We start from the raw sequence: 17,402 nt of genomic DNA on the forward strand, positions 1-17,402 counted from the left end.
TTTAATTTTAGTTAAAAAAAAACAATACTTGTAATACTTATAGTATATAAATGCAATTGGCTATAATAAACTGCAGTAACAGTGCTAAATGCTACACTTTTTAATATTACCATAATAAATATAAAAGTGTACTACAGTTTATCAATTCACTTGAGTTGATAGTACAGAATACTATAGTATTCATTAACATAGTGTGGTAAATACTACAGTATACTGCAATTTACTACAGTAAATATTTAATTATACTACAGTTTTAGTTAGTCCCTAGAATAACTACACATTTTAGAAATGTCATAGATTTTGCACTTTGTAGATTTGTTATTGATTATAAATATTGTTTAATTTTAGTAAAATAACAATCAATACTTGTAATACTTATTGTAAATGAATGCAGTTGGCTATAGTAATCTGCAGTAAAAGTGCTAAATGCTACAGTTTTTAACCTTACCATAATAAATATTAAAGTATACTACAGTTTATCAATCCACTTTAGGCGATAGTACAGAATACTATAGTATTCATTAACATAGTGTGGTTAAATACTACAGTATACTGCAATTTACTACAGTAAATACATTGATTTTGTGCCTAATAGATTTGTTATGAATGATCAATACTTTTTATGAATATATGCAGTTGGCTAAAAAGGTAATACATTAAAGGAACACGCCGACTTTTTGAGACTTCACCTTATTCACCATATCCCCAGAGTTAAATAAGTCCATACCTACCTTTTTCATCTTCGTGCGTGACGTAACTCTGTCTGACGCACCCACCGCTAGCCTATAGCTTAGCACAAAGACTGGAAGTAAATGGCTCCAGCTAGCATACTGTTGCCAATAAGTGACAACATAACACCAACATTTTCCTGATGGCTGTGTCTCATATGACCTTGTTATTTGTACACGCTGTGACTATATACAAATCACAACATATAAATAGGAAAACAAAATAATGCCAACGTTTTCCTATTTATATGTTGTCATTTATATATAGTCACAGCGTGTACAAATAACAAGGTCATATGAGACACAGCCATCAGGAAAATGTTGGTGTTATGTTGTTACTTATTGGGAGCAGTATGCTAGCTGGAGCCATTTACTTCCAGTCTTTGTGCTAAGCTAGGTTAGCAGTGGGTGCGTCAGACAAAGTAATGGGATGCACGGAGATTAAAAAGCTATGTATGGACTTATCTAACTCTGGGGGATACGGTGAATAAGCTAAAGTCAGGAAAAGTCGGCGTGTTCCTTTAACTTTAAGTCCTAATTACATTGGAACATATATCATGTAAACCAAACAATTTGGGGAATGATTCTGGAAATGGGGTTAGAATTAAAGCCTTAATAGCCTGGCTCAAGCACACACAATATCTGGGATAAAACCACTGATCTATATAAATCAGTGGATAAAACAGGGAAATAAAATGAACAACAGCATCTAAAACCAAACCACATTAGTAAAAAAATCATTGACATTCAATTATATCTTCAAAAACCAGACAGATACAGAATGGGCGGGGTTAAAAATTAGGGACGTTTTGGTTAGAATTAAAATAAGGAGGCATTCTCTTTAAATTGGCTATATTGGGTTTTGGAAAATAAAAATTGGAGGTGTTAAGGATGGGGCAGAAAAAAATTAGGGTTTTAAATTAAGGAAAAAAATTATATTCTTTGGGGTTTGGGAACAAAAACCTTGATGTTGGGTTTAGAGGATGGGTGGCGGAGGGTTAAAAACACCTAAAACATTGGGATTATAAAGATTCCGGGGGTTGGTTTAGGAAAAAAATGGGTGTGGGGGAAAAACAAGTAGCTTTTATGGTTTAGACATAACATCTACATTAAAAAACAACATCTGTAATCATGTTTATATATAAATATTAGACAAAACAATATATTTTTCCATTTTTGTTCGTCTCCGATCACGTGACAACCAAAAGCAATAAAAACAGAAATCATGCGTACATGACATCATTTTTATAGATGTAATAAACTTAAATCATGTGGGCGACTGTTTGATTGACACCTCCTCCGTTCAATCAGCGAACGCGTATATCAATGACAAACGCACACAGCCAATAAAAACGTTGATTCCACGCGCCAACCCAATGAGAGCGTAGAGTGGGCGTGTCCTCGCGAAAGCGGTAGTAGCTCTTCACCCGTCAGTGCGTGTGTGTCAAACGCGGATTCTCCAGAAGTTTTCAGCCTGACCCAGATCACCGCGCCCGGAGTATCAAATCTGCGCTTCGACCGATAAAGTTACCGTTCTTCTGGGTAATGGAACTAGACAAAATGGACGAAAACGACTGGAAATATCACGGGGAAGGCAATAAGAGTTTAGTCGTGTCCCATTTGCAGGTGAGTGATGATGAGTTGTTACTAGCGTTTAGCTTAGCCGAGATTCGTGCAAACTCAACAAAATCTTGTTTATCAACACGAAATAAAACCAAACTTCATAGAAAGGACTCCAAATAAGCAGCTTAGGAGATATTTATCACTATTAGAACGAAACCAACCCCTTATTTGTTTTAAACAAATGTTGTCAGGGCTTTAAAGCTAACTGCTACATAGCTAAACCAGACTTTATTGATCAAGTCTATGTACTGTATCGTGTTTGTCTTGCTCGCGCCACACCTACTAGATTGACCTTAAACTTTACTTGTATTTCTTAGCAAAACCATGTGATGTATAATGTTATAAAGTTAGCTTTCTGTTGTAGTAGTTATTGTTTGTTGAAATATGATCATATGAATGAATGGTTAGTAATCATGTTTAAGGCGGTGTGCGTACTTGACAGGAATCTTTATTGGAAATTATGTGAGATAAGATAATATACAATCGATATAGTTCTCATGCAGGTTTCAAAGGTCAAGTTACAAATCTTTAAATGTTTTACCCCTAGTTGGGTTAAAAATAAGCATGTCTCTTATTTGGAGTAGTTATATTAGGACATTTAAAGGGATAGTTCACCCAAATATGAAAATTTGTCAACCTTTACTTACTCTCATGTCGTTACAAACCTGTATAAACCTCCCTGCTCCGACGAACACGAAGGAAGACATCCCGAGAAATGTTTGTAACCGATCATGAGCCCCATTCACTTCTATAGGATTCTTGTTCTTACTTTTGGGTGAACCATCCCTTCAAGTAGTTTATACCTTAAAAAACATTACTGTGTGGGCATCTTTGGACAAAACAATGGCACTGATATATGTTAAGATATGTCAATGTAAGCCTTTTTTTAGTTGAGACAGCTCAAACATGCATTTTAGTCGTGGACTTAAGCCTTAAAACTGTTAAATTCATGTGGATTGTATAGGTAAAATAAAATCAAAATTTGTGTAAATTTGATAAGAAATGTTTGAGTCTTATAATGATTACTTCCGTCTGCAGACTTTGCAAATCTTAGTTCAGTTTGAGATATTAAAATGTTTTCTGAAACTTGAAATAAAAACATTTGTAAGATTTCTGGGTCTTATTTGAGGAGAAACATTGTTGTGGCTAGAAGGGATACAGCAATGGCCAAAACTGAATTCGTGAATTCTCAGCGGATGAGCCCTGTTTTTATCCTGATCATACCCCAAACCTAACTCTAAACCCAACATTTAATGGGATCTAGTCTGTAGCTGTATCCCATCTACCCAAAACCATCTGGAACATCTCAGAAAAACATCTGAGACATAGGCAAAAGTTTCAATTTAGGTTCTATTTAATCTTATTGATGTCTATGATAGATAAAAGCAATATTTATTGATTTTATTTTCATATTGGCTGTAACTAAACTTAATAAAGACAAAGTCTATTTCACGTATAAACTTGCTTATTTAAAGCAACTGCTAGCGTTTGTATAATAAACATGTTATACATTTAATTGGCTGAGCATTGCTCTTCATTAATCCTGCAACCTAACCTTGACTCGTTTTCGACTCATTTACGATTATCTCAAAATCAGTTGTGAGAACAAATGTTTACAGTTAGAAACAGACAGTTTTCGCAGTACAGGTTATGACAGTGTCACAAACCACAGGAAGTTTTCTCAGACAACACTGGCTAATCTGTTGATGCAATCAAGTTGAACTGGGCGTGGAGACGAGCGGGTGAAGCTCAATGCTGTGGCCGGCCGAAATTCTGCAAGGGCTTGTCTATCTGTGTTTGCTGTTTACAGGCATTCTTTACCTCTCCCACACTTGGAAAGATTTTTGTCGCGTTTGCTGGGTTGAAATGCTTGGAATCGTAACGGCAGCGCCTTCAAGCCCCCCATAAATCAAGTGTCAAAGTTGTGCATTCTGGTTTGGTGAGATGTACAGAAACTGGATTTGCTAATGGGGGCTTTATGTAACGTTTACGGTGTCGAGAGTCATCCTTTACTCCCAAAATCAAGAAAAAATTTAAATTTAAACTAAGTTACATTTCTGATTTTTTATTTAACCTTTATTTAACCAGGAAAGTCTCGTTGAGGTTAAAAACCTCTTTCTCAAGGAAGTCCTGGCCAGGAGGCAGCAAAAACACAGTCAATTACATTTATAAAAGTTGTTACAATACAAATAATTAAGAAGATAAACCCAATTTTTGGTCAATGATAATTGTTACACAAAAATGATGTAAATCAAATTTAGCACACCTGAAGTTGCGTAATTATTGAAACTTGAATTGTGTTATCTTTTGGTTTTGGTGTGAGATATATGACCTGGAAAGCCTTTTTTATTTTCAGTGAAATTACCATATTACCAACTTAAGAGAGGCAGAAGTTGATTTTGTAAACGTTAAGCAAGCATGTTTAGAAACCTTCCCGTTAAAAACCTCATTTGTTACGTCAGTTTATAAAACAAACCACAATGACGTCACCTGCAGCTTTGCGAACCGTTTCAAAATTCTAGTTAAACGTTTGTTTAGTGAATGAAAATAGTGAATCAGGTATTTATAGTCCACACAGTCAGACAAAACTTTTCCTTAGGATTACCCTTTTTTTAGGTCAAAAAGGTGACATTTTGGCCAGCAGGATTTCCAGAACACGTTTTTACAGTTATTAACGTAAAATTTTGTGAAGAAAAATGTTTCTTTACTAACATATGTTATGAAATGTTACAGCACTGCAGAGTTCTCCGGTTGTTAAAGTTTCCCTCGGAAGATTCTGTGCATGCACGACAGGTAAAACTTCCTCAAATCTACACTAGTACTTCTCAAAAATACACATTAGGTAACAGTAGTGCTGCCGTTCATGTACCATGAATGTGATAAATCACCACTCCTATGCAAATTGTCACATTCGAGGCAGCGAATAACATAATTATTCATTTATTATTATTAATTAAAATATTCACGCAGAAATGTAATGTATTTTCTTTCACAAATCAATCATCATGAAAAATGGCCAGTAAAGTAAATTGTAAAAAGTGAAAGATAACTTAAAAAATACTTCAATTTTGGAAAAAAACGTTTAAAATTACTTAAATTGAAAACACCTAACACTCAACTTCAACCGTGAAGTTTTATCGACGTTAATTTTAAGTTCAAAAAGCTTCATTTTTTTAGGTGTTACGAAGTATTTTTTAAGTACATCCAACTTTCACTTTTTACAGTGTGTATATTTATTGGCAAAAATGAATTTTCTAATGGCATACATGTTAATATGTCAACTGTGAACATGTTAATATGTCAACTGTGAAAATAGACCAAGTGTAAATTGCATAATATAGATTTTTTTTTTGCGCAGACTGCCGAACAAGCCTTTCGACACATCCTCAACATCGTGGACTACAGTAAATACGTCATGAAGCCTTTACTTGGAGACAAATACGTTCACAGTGGAGTAAGTTGGGGTTTCCCCTATTTGTTCATGTTTCTAAGAATTTTGTCCTCATTTTGTTTCAAGAAATGGTGTGACCCAATGAACGTGGCGAAACTCACGACTTTATTGTCTACAGGAGGTTGTCAAACTACCGCTGGACTTTGTGAAGCAGTTGTCATTGAAGGTCCAGCAAGAACGTCCTGGTACGAATGCCTGAACTTTCAATATCTTCCTATATGATACCTGATTATTTTTTCAAGCATAGCATGTTTTCATTAGTGCTGGGCAAAGATTAATCGCGATTAATCGCATACTATATATATATATAATAAATAAATAAATAAATGCTAAAATAAATATCTATGTGTGTGTTTTTAAACACACATAATAATTACACACATATATTATGAAAAAAATCACTTTTATTTTGTATGCGATTAATCGCGATTAATCTTTGCCCAGCACTAGTTCCACTAAACTGCAAAATTATTTTACTGAATGCTATTTTTGACGTTTTGTTCCTGATAATCGACAATAATTTTAATTCAAATATCCATACGAGACTCAGTAACTTTCTATTTAGTTCCTGTAACTTAAAGGGGGTAAAGGTTGTAGGTTTGATCCCATAATGCAAAAATTGTATACCTTGTAAGTAATGCACTATAAGTCACTTCAGATTAAAGTGTCTGCCAAAGCCATTAAAGTGAATGTAGCGTTACAGTGTTATTCTCTTCCTTGTCCTTGCAGAACTGCGTTGTGACAAGGTGATGGATACGTTCAGTGGGTGTGGATTATGCCTTCCCAACCTCACCCATCTTCCCCTTCATCACCTCAGAGACCACAGACCTCCTATATGCGTTGAGATTAAGGTAAACCTCCACCCATATCAGCTCTTTGTTTAGCACGACACAGCCATAGCTTTTATTCTGGCTGCGACTTGCAGGGGCAATTTAATACGAATGCATTGCATCTATTGACATTGTGGTTTATTTGCACATGCTCATGCTGTCAGAGATGTTTTAGCATCTGATTTACTATTGGAATAATGCAAATGGGAACACCAAGATTTTAATGCCTAAGGCAATTTGCATTTACCATCTGCTTCTTGCGTGTGGTGATTTCGCAATTGCACCAGGTATACAAAGCTGGCTTTTGTTATAAAGGCGCAATCGAATGTATTTATTTTATAGTATAAGGAGATACAAGTTTTTAGTGATGTTTCATTTACTGGTCAATCCGGATTGCGTGTGTAGTAACCGCTTAGCGAATTTCTAGTATTAGTGTTGACTTTCAATGTCGCATGTCTCGGCATGTCCGATCACTAAACTTGGTGACAGTTGTTGATGTTTATTTTATCTTCACGCAGTTAGGGTGTAGTCTTCTGTGTTGGCTTAGTAACAATGGTTTAACTGGAACTTTGAGTTTCGGAACTTTCGTTTTTGGGGTTAGCTTTAAAGCAATTGCTGAATAGGGAACTAAACCACAGGATCTAAATGACTCGCCACCCCTGTTTGTGTGGAATTTAATCACATGATGGGACAAGCAAACGGGGGGAAAGTGGCACGAATCTGATCTGAAAGACTCGTTTGTGTGCGATAATGAAACCTGTCTGCACATATTTTGTACAACAATTGCATTATTAAACCGCAGTGCTGTAATTACGTATTTCTTCCTTTTCCAGCCCAAATGTGGATTTCTACCCTTTTCAAGACACATAACCAAGGAATGCAAGCGCAAAGTTTGCAGATTCTGCATGCATCAACATTTCAAGGCAAGTATACATGAAGAATCTGTTCACTAACCAATGGAAAAATCTCACGAAACTCGCTGTCCATATTTACCCTAAAAATAATATTTTGCATGAATAACACAAAGCTTCTTTTAGCACCAATTGTTGCGAATTCTGACTACTGTAAAAATCTAATTGTTTTAATCAACATATATTTTAGCTTTGGGGAAATTTGTTTGACAGTGGCTATGAGAATCACACATTGGGCGATACGAAGCATGATGATTAGTCAACGTGAAGCCTACAGGATTTCTAAATGCGAACTTCTGCATTCATTTAAAGAAAACAGGAACAAGAATGAACTAGTCTTGCAATATATTTGTATTGTGCGCTCAAGCGACTGTCATGTAGTCTGTCCTTTGGGACTCCTAAGGATGCTTTCATACTTGGTTCATTTGACTCCAAGCTCGATTGCTTCCTCCGCTGGTCTCTCTTCACATCATATTATTTGATTCTGAACCGCTGTACACTTGCGTCATCAAGCTACAGCCATGTACTGGCTATAAACGAGCGACTATGTTTGAGAAAGCGGCAAAATAGACACAGTTGTTTGCAATGCATCCTCCTTGTTTTGTTATCAAAGAATAAATACAGAAACCCACTTGCATCTGTATGCTGCAAAAGTACTTAATGTACAAAAGAAAGTGGGCTGTGCAGCGCACGTCACTAATAGCGGTTCATTATATGTTTCACCGGTATAAATTATTTTACGATAAAGGCACACCTGACCTGTCATATGTCTTAAAATAACCACCAGAGCAATGTCTGTGGTAACCTTGGTATATGCTGAATAATTAACTCCGGTCCTTTGAATTATTTGAAAATAATGCATACATGTGGTGTAATGGCACTCTGCTTCGCGTCGTGCTCTGCCACCCTCTTCAAATTTAGTTACCCACATGTTCCTACAATGTTCTGATGCAGAGATATAGGCTTTATTTAATCGGTTGCTATGGAGTAAATTGGCATCCACCAGTGATTATACTCCAAGCCACAAGTGAAACGATCCAACCCGATGTCTCTACGTTTTTACCACCTTGGTTGTGCATTATTTTTAAATAATTCAACGGCCTATCGTCAATTATTCCTTACACTGCAAAAAATCTTACTATTTTTGTCTTGTTTTCAGTAAAAATATTTACAAATTCTTAAATTAAGATGCTTTTTCTTGATGAGTAAAACAACCCAAGAAATAGTTTTTAGACCAAAAAAATCAAATCAAATTTAAGTGACCCCGTGAATAAAACGGGCAAAAAAAATCTTCATTTTATTTTAATTGTGTTTAAGAAAAATGTTCAAGATTTTTTTGCTTACCCCATTGGCAGATTTTTTTTTTGCTTGTTTTGTGCACAAAATCACTTAAATTTGATATTTTTGGTCTAAAAACTGATTTATTTTCTTGAGTCGTTTTCCTCATCAAGAAAAAGCATTTAAATTTAAGAATTTTTTAGATATTTTTACTGAAAACAAGACAAAAATACTAAATTTTTTTTCTTAAATAATTTTTTGCAGTGTACCTATTATTTAATTTTTTTTATAATAAATTAATGTAACTTTAATGTATACATATGATGAAGCAAAGCAGCATCAGAAGTGTCTTTAAACTGAGGTGGTTTAGAACAGCATATAAGATGTTATAAATACAGTACAAAAAATGACTTTCTTAGGGGCTGGACACACCAAATTGATTTCAATTGATTCCAATGGAAACTTGGCGTTTTTCAAATAAGCAAGCAGCTAGCGGGTTTTTTCCGTGCTAAAAACCGGCGCTCGGGGTTTTTTCACGCTCAGCGCTGAGCGCCGAGAGTTCAAAAATATTCAACTTTGAGTGAAAAGCTCCGCTCGTCAATGTCAGTTCTCACACGGCCGTCCAATTATAGTGGAGGAGGGGCGGGACATTACCACAGCAACCAACAGGCTCACAGCTGAAGTATCACAGCTACTAAAAAACAGCTGGCATTCGGCGTCCTCAAGGCGTTTTTAGCCGCGTTTAAAAGTTTTGGTGTGTCCAGCCCCTTACTTAGTATTTTTGTCTTATCTAAAAATTCCTAAATGAAGATGCTTTTCTTGAGGAGCAGAATGACCTAGGAATATAGGTCTGGTGTATAGACAAAAATATACAATTTAAGTGAATTTGTGCTTGAAACCAGCAAAAATGTCTGCCAATGGGGTGAGAAAAAAATCTTAAAATATTTTTTTTTTCTTAAACACTTAATTTAAGCCAAATTTTCTTGGCAGACATCTTTGCTTGTTTTAAGCACAAATTTACTTAAATTATTTATTTTTGGTCTAAAAACTAGACTTATTTTCTTAGGTTATTTTGCTCATCAAGAAAGTGCATCTTAAATTAAGAATTTTTAGATATTTGCACTGAAAACAAGACAAAAATACTAAGTAAGAAAGTCATTTTTTGCAATGTATAATAAAATGAGGACTCAATGTCGAGGCTAAAATGATATATTGTGCACCCCCAGCTATTTGATCGTTCATGTGAAGGACATTAACACTCTAGTTTAACGGTCCTACACTTGAAATAACACTTTATACTGTAAGCAAGGCTAGTTTTTGATAACATCAAGGTTATACAAAGTAAATCTTTAATGCAAAAGCAAACTGGCCACTGATTAGTTAAGCATAAGCAAACATGCCTGTTTTGTGGTTTGCAGTTAGCTAATGGGAAGTGGAAGCGACTGAGCAGATATTGTCCGCTGGATCTCTTCTCGGGGTGAGTGATTGTTTTATTTCATCGATGCAGAAATTCAGATTTGCTTTTTTTTTTCTTTCACCGAAGGCCAGCAAACCCACTGCTTTGACCTCTGTTAAGAAATTTCTTCGGAAAAGTTGCAATCGATATTTCCCATGGAAGGGTGTGATTCACCACCCCGAGACCAACCTTAAAAAATGTATGCATCAATGCTTTGTTCTGCTTTATGAGTCACATGGAATCTAAAGCAAATAAGGGTTATCCAAATGACATATAAAACATGTTTGCTTCAGTTTTCATAGCAGTTGTGAGTTTCTGCCCTTCGGTATGCGCTGAAAACCATACCTGTTAAAATAATCTGAATAATGTATGGTGTCATCTGGATTACAGGAGTAAACAGCGAATGTACATTGCATTGAAGCATTTGTTAGAGGAGCCACAAAACAACTTGAAAATCTTTAAGGTAAATAACGAGTTAAAATAACGTTTTTTATATAACCAAAATATATTCTTTATCTTTAATATTGACTGGGTAAGGTCATGTCAAATCATAAGATTAAGTAATAGAAGTAATAACAGAATAAAAATGTGCTAATTTGTTGTTTTCAGGGTGGAGAGTTAATCTATAGCTGTAAAGATGATGCCAAGCAGCAGCCAGACTTGAACGATCTCATTCAGCACCTTCGGCCTTATTTCCCTCACACTAACAGCCTCTATAATGGACCCCAGCCTGGTAAAGCGGTCCTCAATGAGTTCATTCAGGTCATCTGCACAGCCCTAATGAGCGGCGGGGACTCGAATCGCTCGGGAGAGCCCAGAAAGGTGCACCTGTCCGAGAGCAGACCGTACTGCGAGGCCAGTCCCTTCCCCAGAGATCTGCGCCGCAACGGTACAATGACTGATACTTGTGACATTTATTGTCTGTGATTTATTTAGGTCAACTCAGGTTATGTTGTGAAATCTCTGTTATCATATCTCAATTTAATAAAGTCAGTGGCATACTAGATAGTCTGGCTGGCTTTCAGAAGATCAAATTTTTATAAGAGAAAATTTTCTGATATTTATTCACCCCCACACTGCAAAAAATTATTTTCAAGAATAAAAATTCTTAGTATTTTTGTCTTGTTTTCAGTCAAAATATCTTAAATTCTTAAATTCTTGATGAGCAAAACGACCCAAGAAAATAAGTCTAATTCTTAGACCAAAAATATCAAATTTAAGTGATTTTGTGCATAAAACAAGCAGGGTAAGCAAAAAAAATCTTGAACATTTTTCTTAAAGGAATATTCTATTTTCTTAAAAGAAAAATCCAGATAATTTACTCACCACCATGTCATCCAAAATGTTGATGTCTTTCTTTGTTCAGTCGAGAAGAAATTGTTTTTTGAGGAAAACATTGCAGGATTTTTCTCATTTTAATGGACTTTAATAGAACCCAACAATTAATACTTAACTCAACACTTAACAGTTTTTTTCAACTGAGTTTCAAAGGACTATAAACAATCCCAAACGAGGCATAAGGGTCTTATCTAGCAAAACGATTGTCATTTTTTACAAGAAAAATAAAAAATATACACTATTATTTGATATTTTTGGTCTAAAAACTAGACTTATTTTCTTGCTTATCAAGAAAAAGCATCTTAATATAAGACTCTAAAAAAAGATATTTTTACTGAAAACAAGAAATACTAAGAATTTTTTTTCTTCATGTCATCCAAGATGTTTGTCTTTCTTTATTTATTCGGAAAAAAAAATTTTTTTCTTCATATAGTGGACTTCAATTGAACCCAACAGTTTGAAGGTCCAAATTGCAGTTTCAAGGGCTCTAAACAATCCCAAATGTCTTATCTTGCAAAAACGATCATCATTTTAGCCAAAAAGTAAATGAAAAAAGAAAAAGAAAAATTATGTACTTTTTAACTTCAACTTCTCATCTTGCACAACTAGCCCTAGGATGCACGTCCACAACCTTGCATATTTTGCGTAATCACGTCGAAGGTCAGGCATGTCAGTTTATTGTTTAAAATGGTCCATATGTGTGCGTTTTGCATACCTCATGCACAACCTTTCGACGTGATTACGTAATATGCACATCCTGGGGCTAGTGCAAGATGAGAAGTTGTAATTAAAAAGTAAATACTTTTCATTTTTTAGCAAAAATGACTATCGCTTTGCTAGATAAAGACACTTATGCCTCGGTTGGGATCGTTAAAAGCTCTTTGAAGCTGCGCTAAAACTGTTGGCTTCAATTGATGGCCACTGTATGGAGAGAAGTCTTGGAATGTTTTCTTTTTAAAAAAACGTAATTTCTTTTTGACTGAAGAAAGAAAAAAACATCTTTGATGACATGGGGGTGAGGAAATTTTCTTACGAAAGTGGACTAATTCTTTAAAGAACCCCAATTTGCTGTATGCACTTTGACTCATATTTTGTGTCACATTCTTTACATTTCAGTGTAATGTATTTAATTTGTAAAGGTTTTTTTTATTCACAGGTAACCATAGTCTCCCTAAAGACAGTGTTCTTGCAAAAATCCTTCAAGTTCAGATGCTGGATAACTTGGATATCGAAGGAATCTATCCTCTGTACAAACGCGTCGAACAACATTTGGAAGAGTTCCCGAAAGAGAGGTGAATGTTTAACCATGAATATGGATTTTTTTTAATCATTTCTGTTAGGTCGATGCTTCTGTGGCTGCTCGATTTCTTTGATGCAAGTCTATTCAACGTACTAACAGTAGGTGGCGCAAAAGAACAATAAGAGTGGATGTTTTTTCAGTCAGTCCATTATTTAAGACATGGTTTTCAAACTTTATGATGCTAGGGACCTCCTACCTAAATTTATATATGTAACCCTGGACCACAAAACCAGTCTTAAGTCGCACGGGTATATTTGTAGTAATGGCAAACAATACATTGTATGAGCCAAAATGATCAATTTGTCTTTTATGCCAAAAATCATAATATCATTAAGTAAAAATCATGTTCCATAAAGATATTTTGTACATTTCCTACCACAAATATATATATAAAAAATTATTTATCATTACTAATATGTGTTGCTAAAGATGTCATGTGAATAACTTTAAATGCGATTTTTCTAAAATCTATATTTTCAAATCGTTGGATCTCGGCCAAATGTTGTCCTATCCAAAACCATACATCAATGGAAAGCTTATTTATGATTTATAAATCTCAAGGTACATTCACACGGGGCGAAAGCGTTAACGCTTGACGCAAGGCTTGTCTGAAGCCTGGCCAACAGCCAATCACAGTGGCCGCAACACACAGGGTACCCACACCAATTCAAGGACCTTTCAAGAACTTTCCAGGTCCAATACCCTCAAATTCAAGGACTAAATGTGGGGACACATTTCAAGTTAGAGCAAGGTTACATCTTGTTACCTTTTTAAGATACATTGTTACAGTTTCCTTTCGAGGGAACTCGCGCTGCGTCGCTGCGGTGACACTTTGGGGACGCCTCCAGGGGTAAGTGCGTCTTAATGTGTATATTAAATTCAACCAATGGTGAGGCTTAATGACAAAGACAGGGTGACACGGGAGCCAGGAAGTATATTGCTTTCTGAAATATTGCCAAAGATGGCATTAAAGGGACGCAGGAAGTATGACAAGGGAGACGCAGCGTCACTTTCCCTTCTCAGGGAACAACAGTTACATACGTAACCTGAGACGTTTTGTGTCAAACACAACTTATAAATCAACATTCGCAGTTTAGCACGTGTGCTTATAAAATGTAGAATTTTTATGATAGTATCCTACACTACACAGGGAATATGGATTTTTCTCCCCCAAAAAAACTTCTTGCATAAAATAGATTCAAGCACTTTCAATGACCTGTATCTATATTTTCAAAAACTTTTCAGGGCGTTTTTGAATGCTCACCCCAGAAATTATATATTTGTTAGTAGCCTAATGGTAAATGCTGCAGGTGTAGAAATCTACATAAAACAGATATTTACTTTGACGTCAGGGCTAGATTACGGCATGAAACCTGTTGTGCATATTAATAAATTAAATTACTTGATTGTTGGCTTTTATAAACACTAAATGGGTAAAAAGTGAAATAAATAGGCTTATTTTTGGAGCCAAATATTAATACCTCTGTTTGTTTGTTTTTAAATAAAAGCCAAATGCTTGATAATTTTACAGCCACATCATTTTCGTTATGCATTATTTGTTTTGGTTGTTTTAAAAACACACACACATTTTTTATCCGATTAATCGATCAATTAAGTGCTAGATTAATCGATTACAAAAATAATCGATACCTGCAGCCCTAAGTGTCACATATTTAAAAATAATAATTCAAAAGTCAAATATAATTATAAAATATAATCCCAACTTTTCTGCTTTACCTGTAAACTGACAGCAAAATATTGCATTGTTTCTTTCGTCGTGTTTGACCCAAGTAAATGTCTGCTTCCAAGATGTTAAATAATATTAGGGATGCACCGATATGGAAATTTTGGCCGATAACTCTTTAAATTTGGGGACGATAACCGATATCTATAGGCCGATAAATATTCATATTATTTTCACAATGAAAAACTTGCAGACCGCGGACATCTTGTCTTTGCGCTAGACTAGCATACTCTTCTTAAGCCCGCAACACAATCAAAACTCCACCTGGCCAGCAATGAGCAAGTGAAGTGATTCAAGAAACCAAAATAATCCATAATTTATCGGCTTTCATTTATCAGCCTAATTTTGCTATCAGACCGATAACCGATAATATTAAAAATAAGCAGTTATCGGCTAATAACGATATGTCGGCCGATATATCGTGCATCCCTATTGATGAAAATATATTTTGGTGACTGAGGGTGACGCACTGTCCCGATCGGGAAGTGACAATACTTTTTACTGGCCCGAACGTCTCTCACGCTTGCCCCGGGCCAACTTTGTGCTTGTGTTGTCCTTTGTGTTGAGCTTGCGCTTATTTTGTGGTCCAGGGTCACACATTTTTAAGTAAAACAAATATACAATTGGCAACACTTTGAGCAATGCTGGATGTATAAACATTTTCAACTAAAATGTATTTGTACTGCAGCAACTTTACAAGAAATGCAAACCTACAAAGCCCAGTAAGTGAAATCAAAAAGAGACTGTAGTAAGGAAAACGCAGCAAGAAATGAAGGAAAGACAATTTTTTGGGGACCCCTAGAATCTCATGGAGGCCCAGTTTGAAAACCCCTGATCTAAGACATCCACAAGGTGGCACTGATGCATGTCGTCACTGGTGATTTTTATGCACAGCATGTAATGACTACATAATCTGCGCTTGTTTCATCTCCAGAAACAGATTGCAGGTTGACGGACCTTACAATGAAAGTTTTATGGACAAATTGAAGACTTGCCCGGCTGAAGACGACGGCTCTGTTGAATATGCAGTAGGGAAGGTAAAACTACAAAGCTACGATTTCGTGAAGTCGAGATTTACGATGCACAAGAATATCGAAATGATTTTATTGTCGCTTTACAGGTTCATCAATATAGAGCCGCAATGACTGCCAAAGATTGCTCCATCATGATCACGTTTGCACCTTGTGCAGAGGACGAGGAAGAGTATGTCTTTTGTATCGTAAAAACAATGCTGTATTGTTTACATTTTTTAATATTTTGCTTTATTTACAGAAACCAACCGAATTTGGACATCCAACCTTCAAAGCCTCGTTTCACGTACTCCGTCTCCATCCTTGATTTGGACCCCAAGCCGTACGAAGGAATCCCTCACCAGTACAAGCTGGACGCCAAAATCGTCAACTACTACTTGCGAGACACGCAAACCCCGCCTCCCTCCAGCCTGTATAAGGAACGGCAGGAGTGCACGCTGCTATTCCACGCTGTATGAGACCTCGAGGAGTGCTGCTGAGATATTGAATTTAGAAAATCCAGTTAACAGAATACGCCATTGAAGTGGGTGGCGACGTTTGAAACAGAGTGATGTGTTTTTTTCTGGTTATGTTCTCATTGGGGCTGGTCTCCTAAAGCACGAACGAATCATTCATCGGCTGTCACGGAGAAAACAAGGACTTTAGTGTGTTTGTGCGGTGCTGTTGGTTGTTTTGAAGCACATGGGGGCATTACAAGTGCCAAACAGCGTTTTTCCGAGTAGTGGCCTTGACGCTGTACGAGGACTTTAACATTTAATTTGTTAAAAAGTGAGACTAGTGCTCTGTTACATGCCTGGAGCTTTGAGCGATTTATAATATCGTAATTTATACTGACAAGCACAGACATGTCGCATGCTAGTGAACGTGGTTACGCTAACACTTTCACTATTTGCGAAACAACTAGATTTTGTAAATTAGATGAAACGTCGTAACGGTATTACTCACTAATTGAATATTTTGCAGGTGTATTTTTCGCAACATACAAATCGAATCACCGCCTTAACAAAATAGTAAAAATTGCGCATTTACTCTGTGTCCAAACCTGTATGTCTTGCAAAAACGCTTCATTCGTTTTTTTAAACCTGGATGCATGGCAGATGCAAATAATTTCATATATAAAGTGTTACATTCAGTATTTGTTTATTTACTAAGTCAGCACGCAGGTTTGGACAGAAGTGAGTAAATGCTTTAAAAGCCAGTCCATGATCTCACACATCAAACGACACCACTCCCCTCCCAAAATTGCTGTAGACTGTGAAGCGTCTGTCTGTCTGTGATGGTTCGGTCTCTGTGTCTGACACTAATACATTCGTGTGTGCTCTGCTGGAAACCCTGAAAAAAAAACAATCCCAATCCCATCCTCAGCAGCTAGATATTTACTACGACTATGTCGGGCTTGAGTTTTCATGGCTGTAATTGTTTGCAGAGACGGACGTATTTCATACGTCGACCAAAGACTGACAGCACGCCAGCTTTTGTAAGCACACTATGCTTGGCTGTAAGACGATCCGGCACTTTCCGAATCGTCTTTTGTTGAATAAGTTGTGCCACATTTTTCGGCATGGTGCCTTTACGTTGCGACTTTAACACTAAAGATAGCATCTCCAGGCTGACGTTCTCCATCATAGAGATATCACTGTTACAAAATCGGCCCATGGCTGCGTCGATGGGCCTCGTGCTTATGTTTACCTCTTTGCCGTGTGATGCAGACT

At 36.2% G+C, this 17,402-nt stretch overlaps 1 protein-coding gene across 1 annotated transcript; it reads left to right on the forward strand.

The window, feature by feature from the left end:
- The first annotated feature begins 2,106 nt into the window (after positions 1 to 2,106).
- On the forward strand, positions 2,107 to 17,020 carry ippk (inositol 1,3,4,5,6-pentakisphosphate 2-kinase). The gene is made up of 13 exons (XM_055217698.2): positions 2,107 to 2,354; positions 5,085 to 5,144; positions 5,710 to 5,805; positions 5,921 to 5,987; positions 6,532 to 6,653; positions 7,466 to 7,555; positions 10,240 to 10,298; positions 10,668 to 10,740; positions 10,887 to 11,166; positions 12,772 to 12,907; positions 15,594 to 15,696; positions 15,780 to 15,862; positions 15,932 to 17,020. The coding sequence occupies exons 1-13, from the start codon at positions 2,274 to 2,276 to the stop codon at positions 16,146 to 16,148; spliced, it is 1,467 nt and encodes a 488-aa protein (XP_055073673.2). The 5' UTR covers positions 2,107 to 2,273; the 3' UTR covers positions 16,149 to 17,020.
- The last annotated feature ends 382 nt before the right edge of the window (positions 17,021 to 17,402 follow it).

Source organism: Misgurnus anguillicaudatus, chromosome 23 (assembly GCF_027580225.2).
Source record: "Misgurnus anguillicaudatus chromosome 23, ASM2758022v2, whole genome shotgun sequence".
NCBI lineage: Eukaryota > Metazoa > Chordata > Actinopteri > Cypriniformes > Cobitidae > Misgurnus > Misgurnus anguillicaudatus.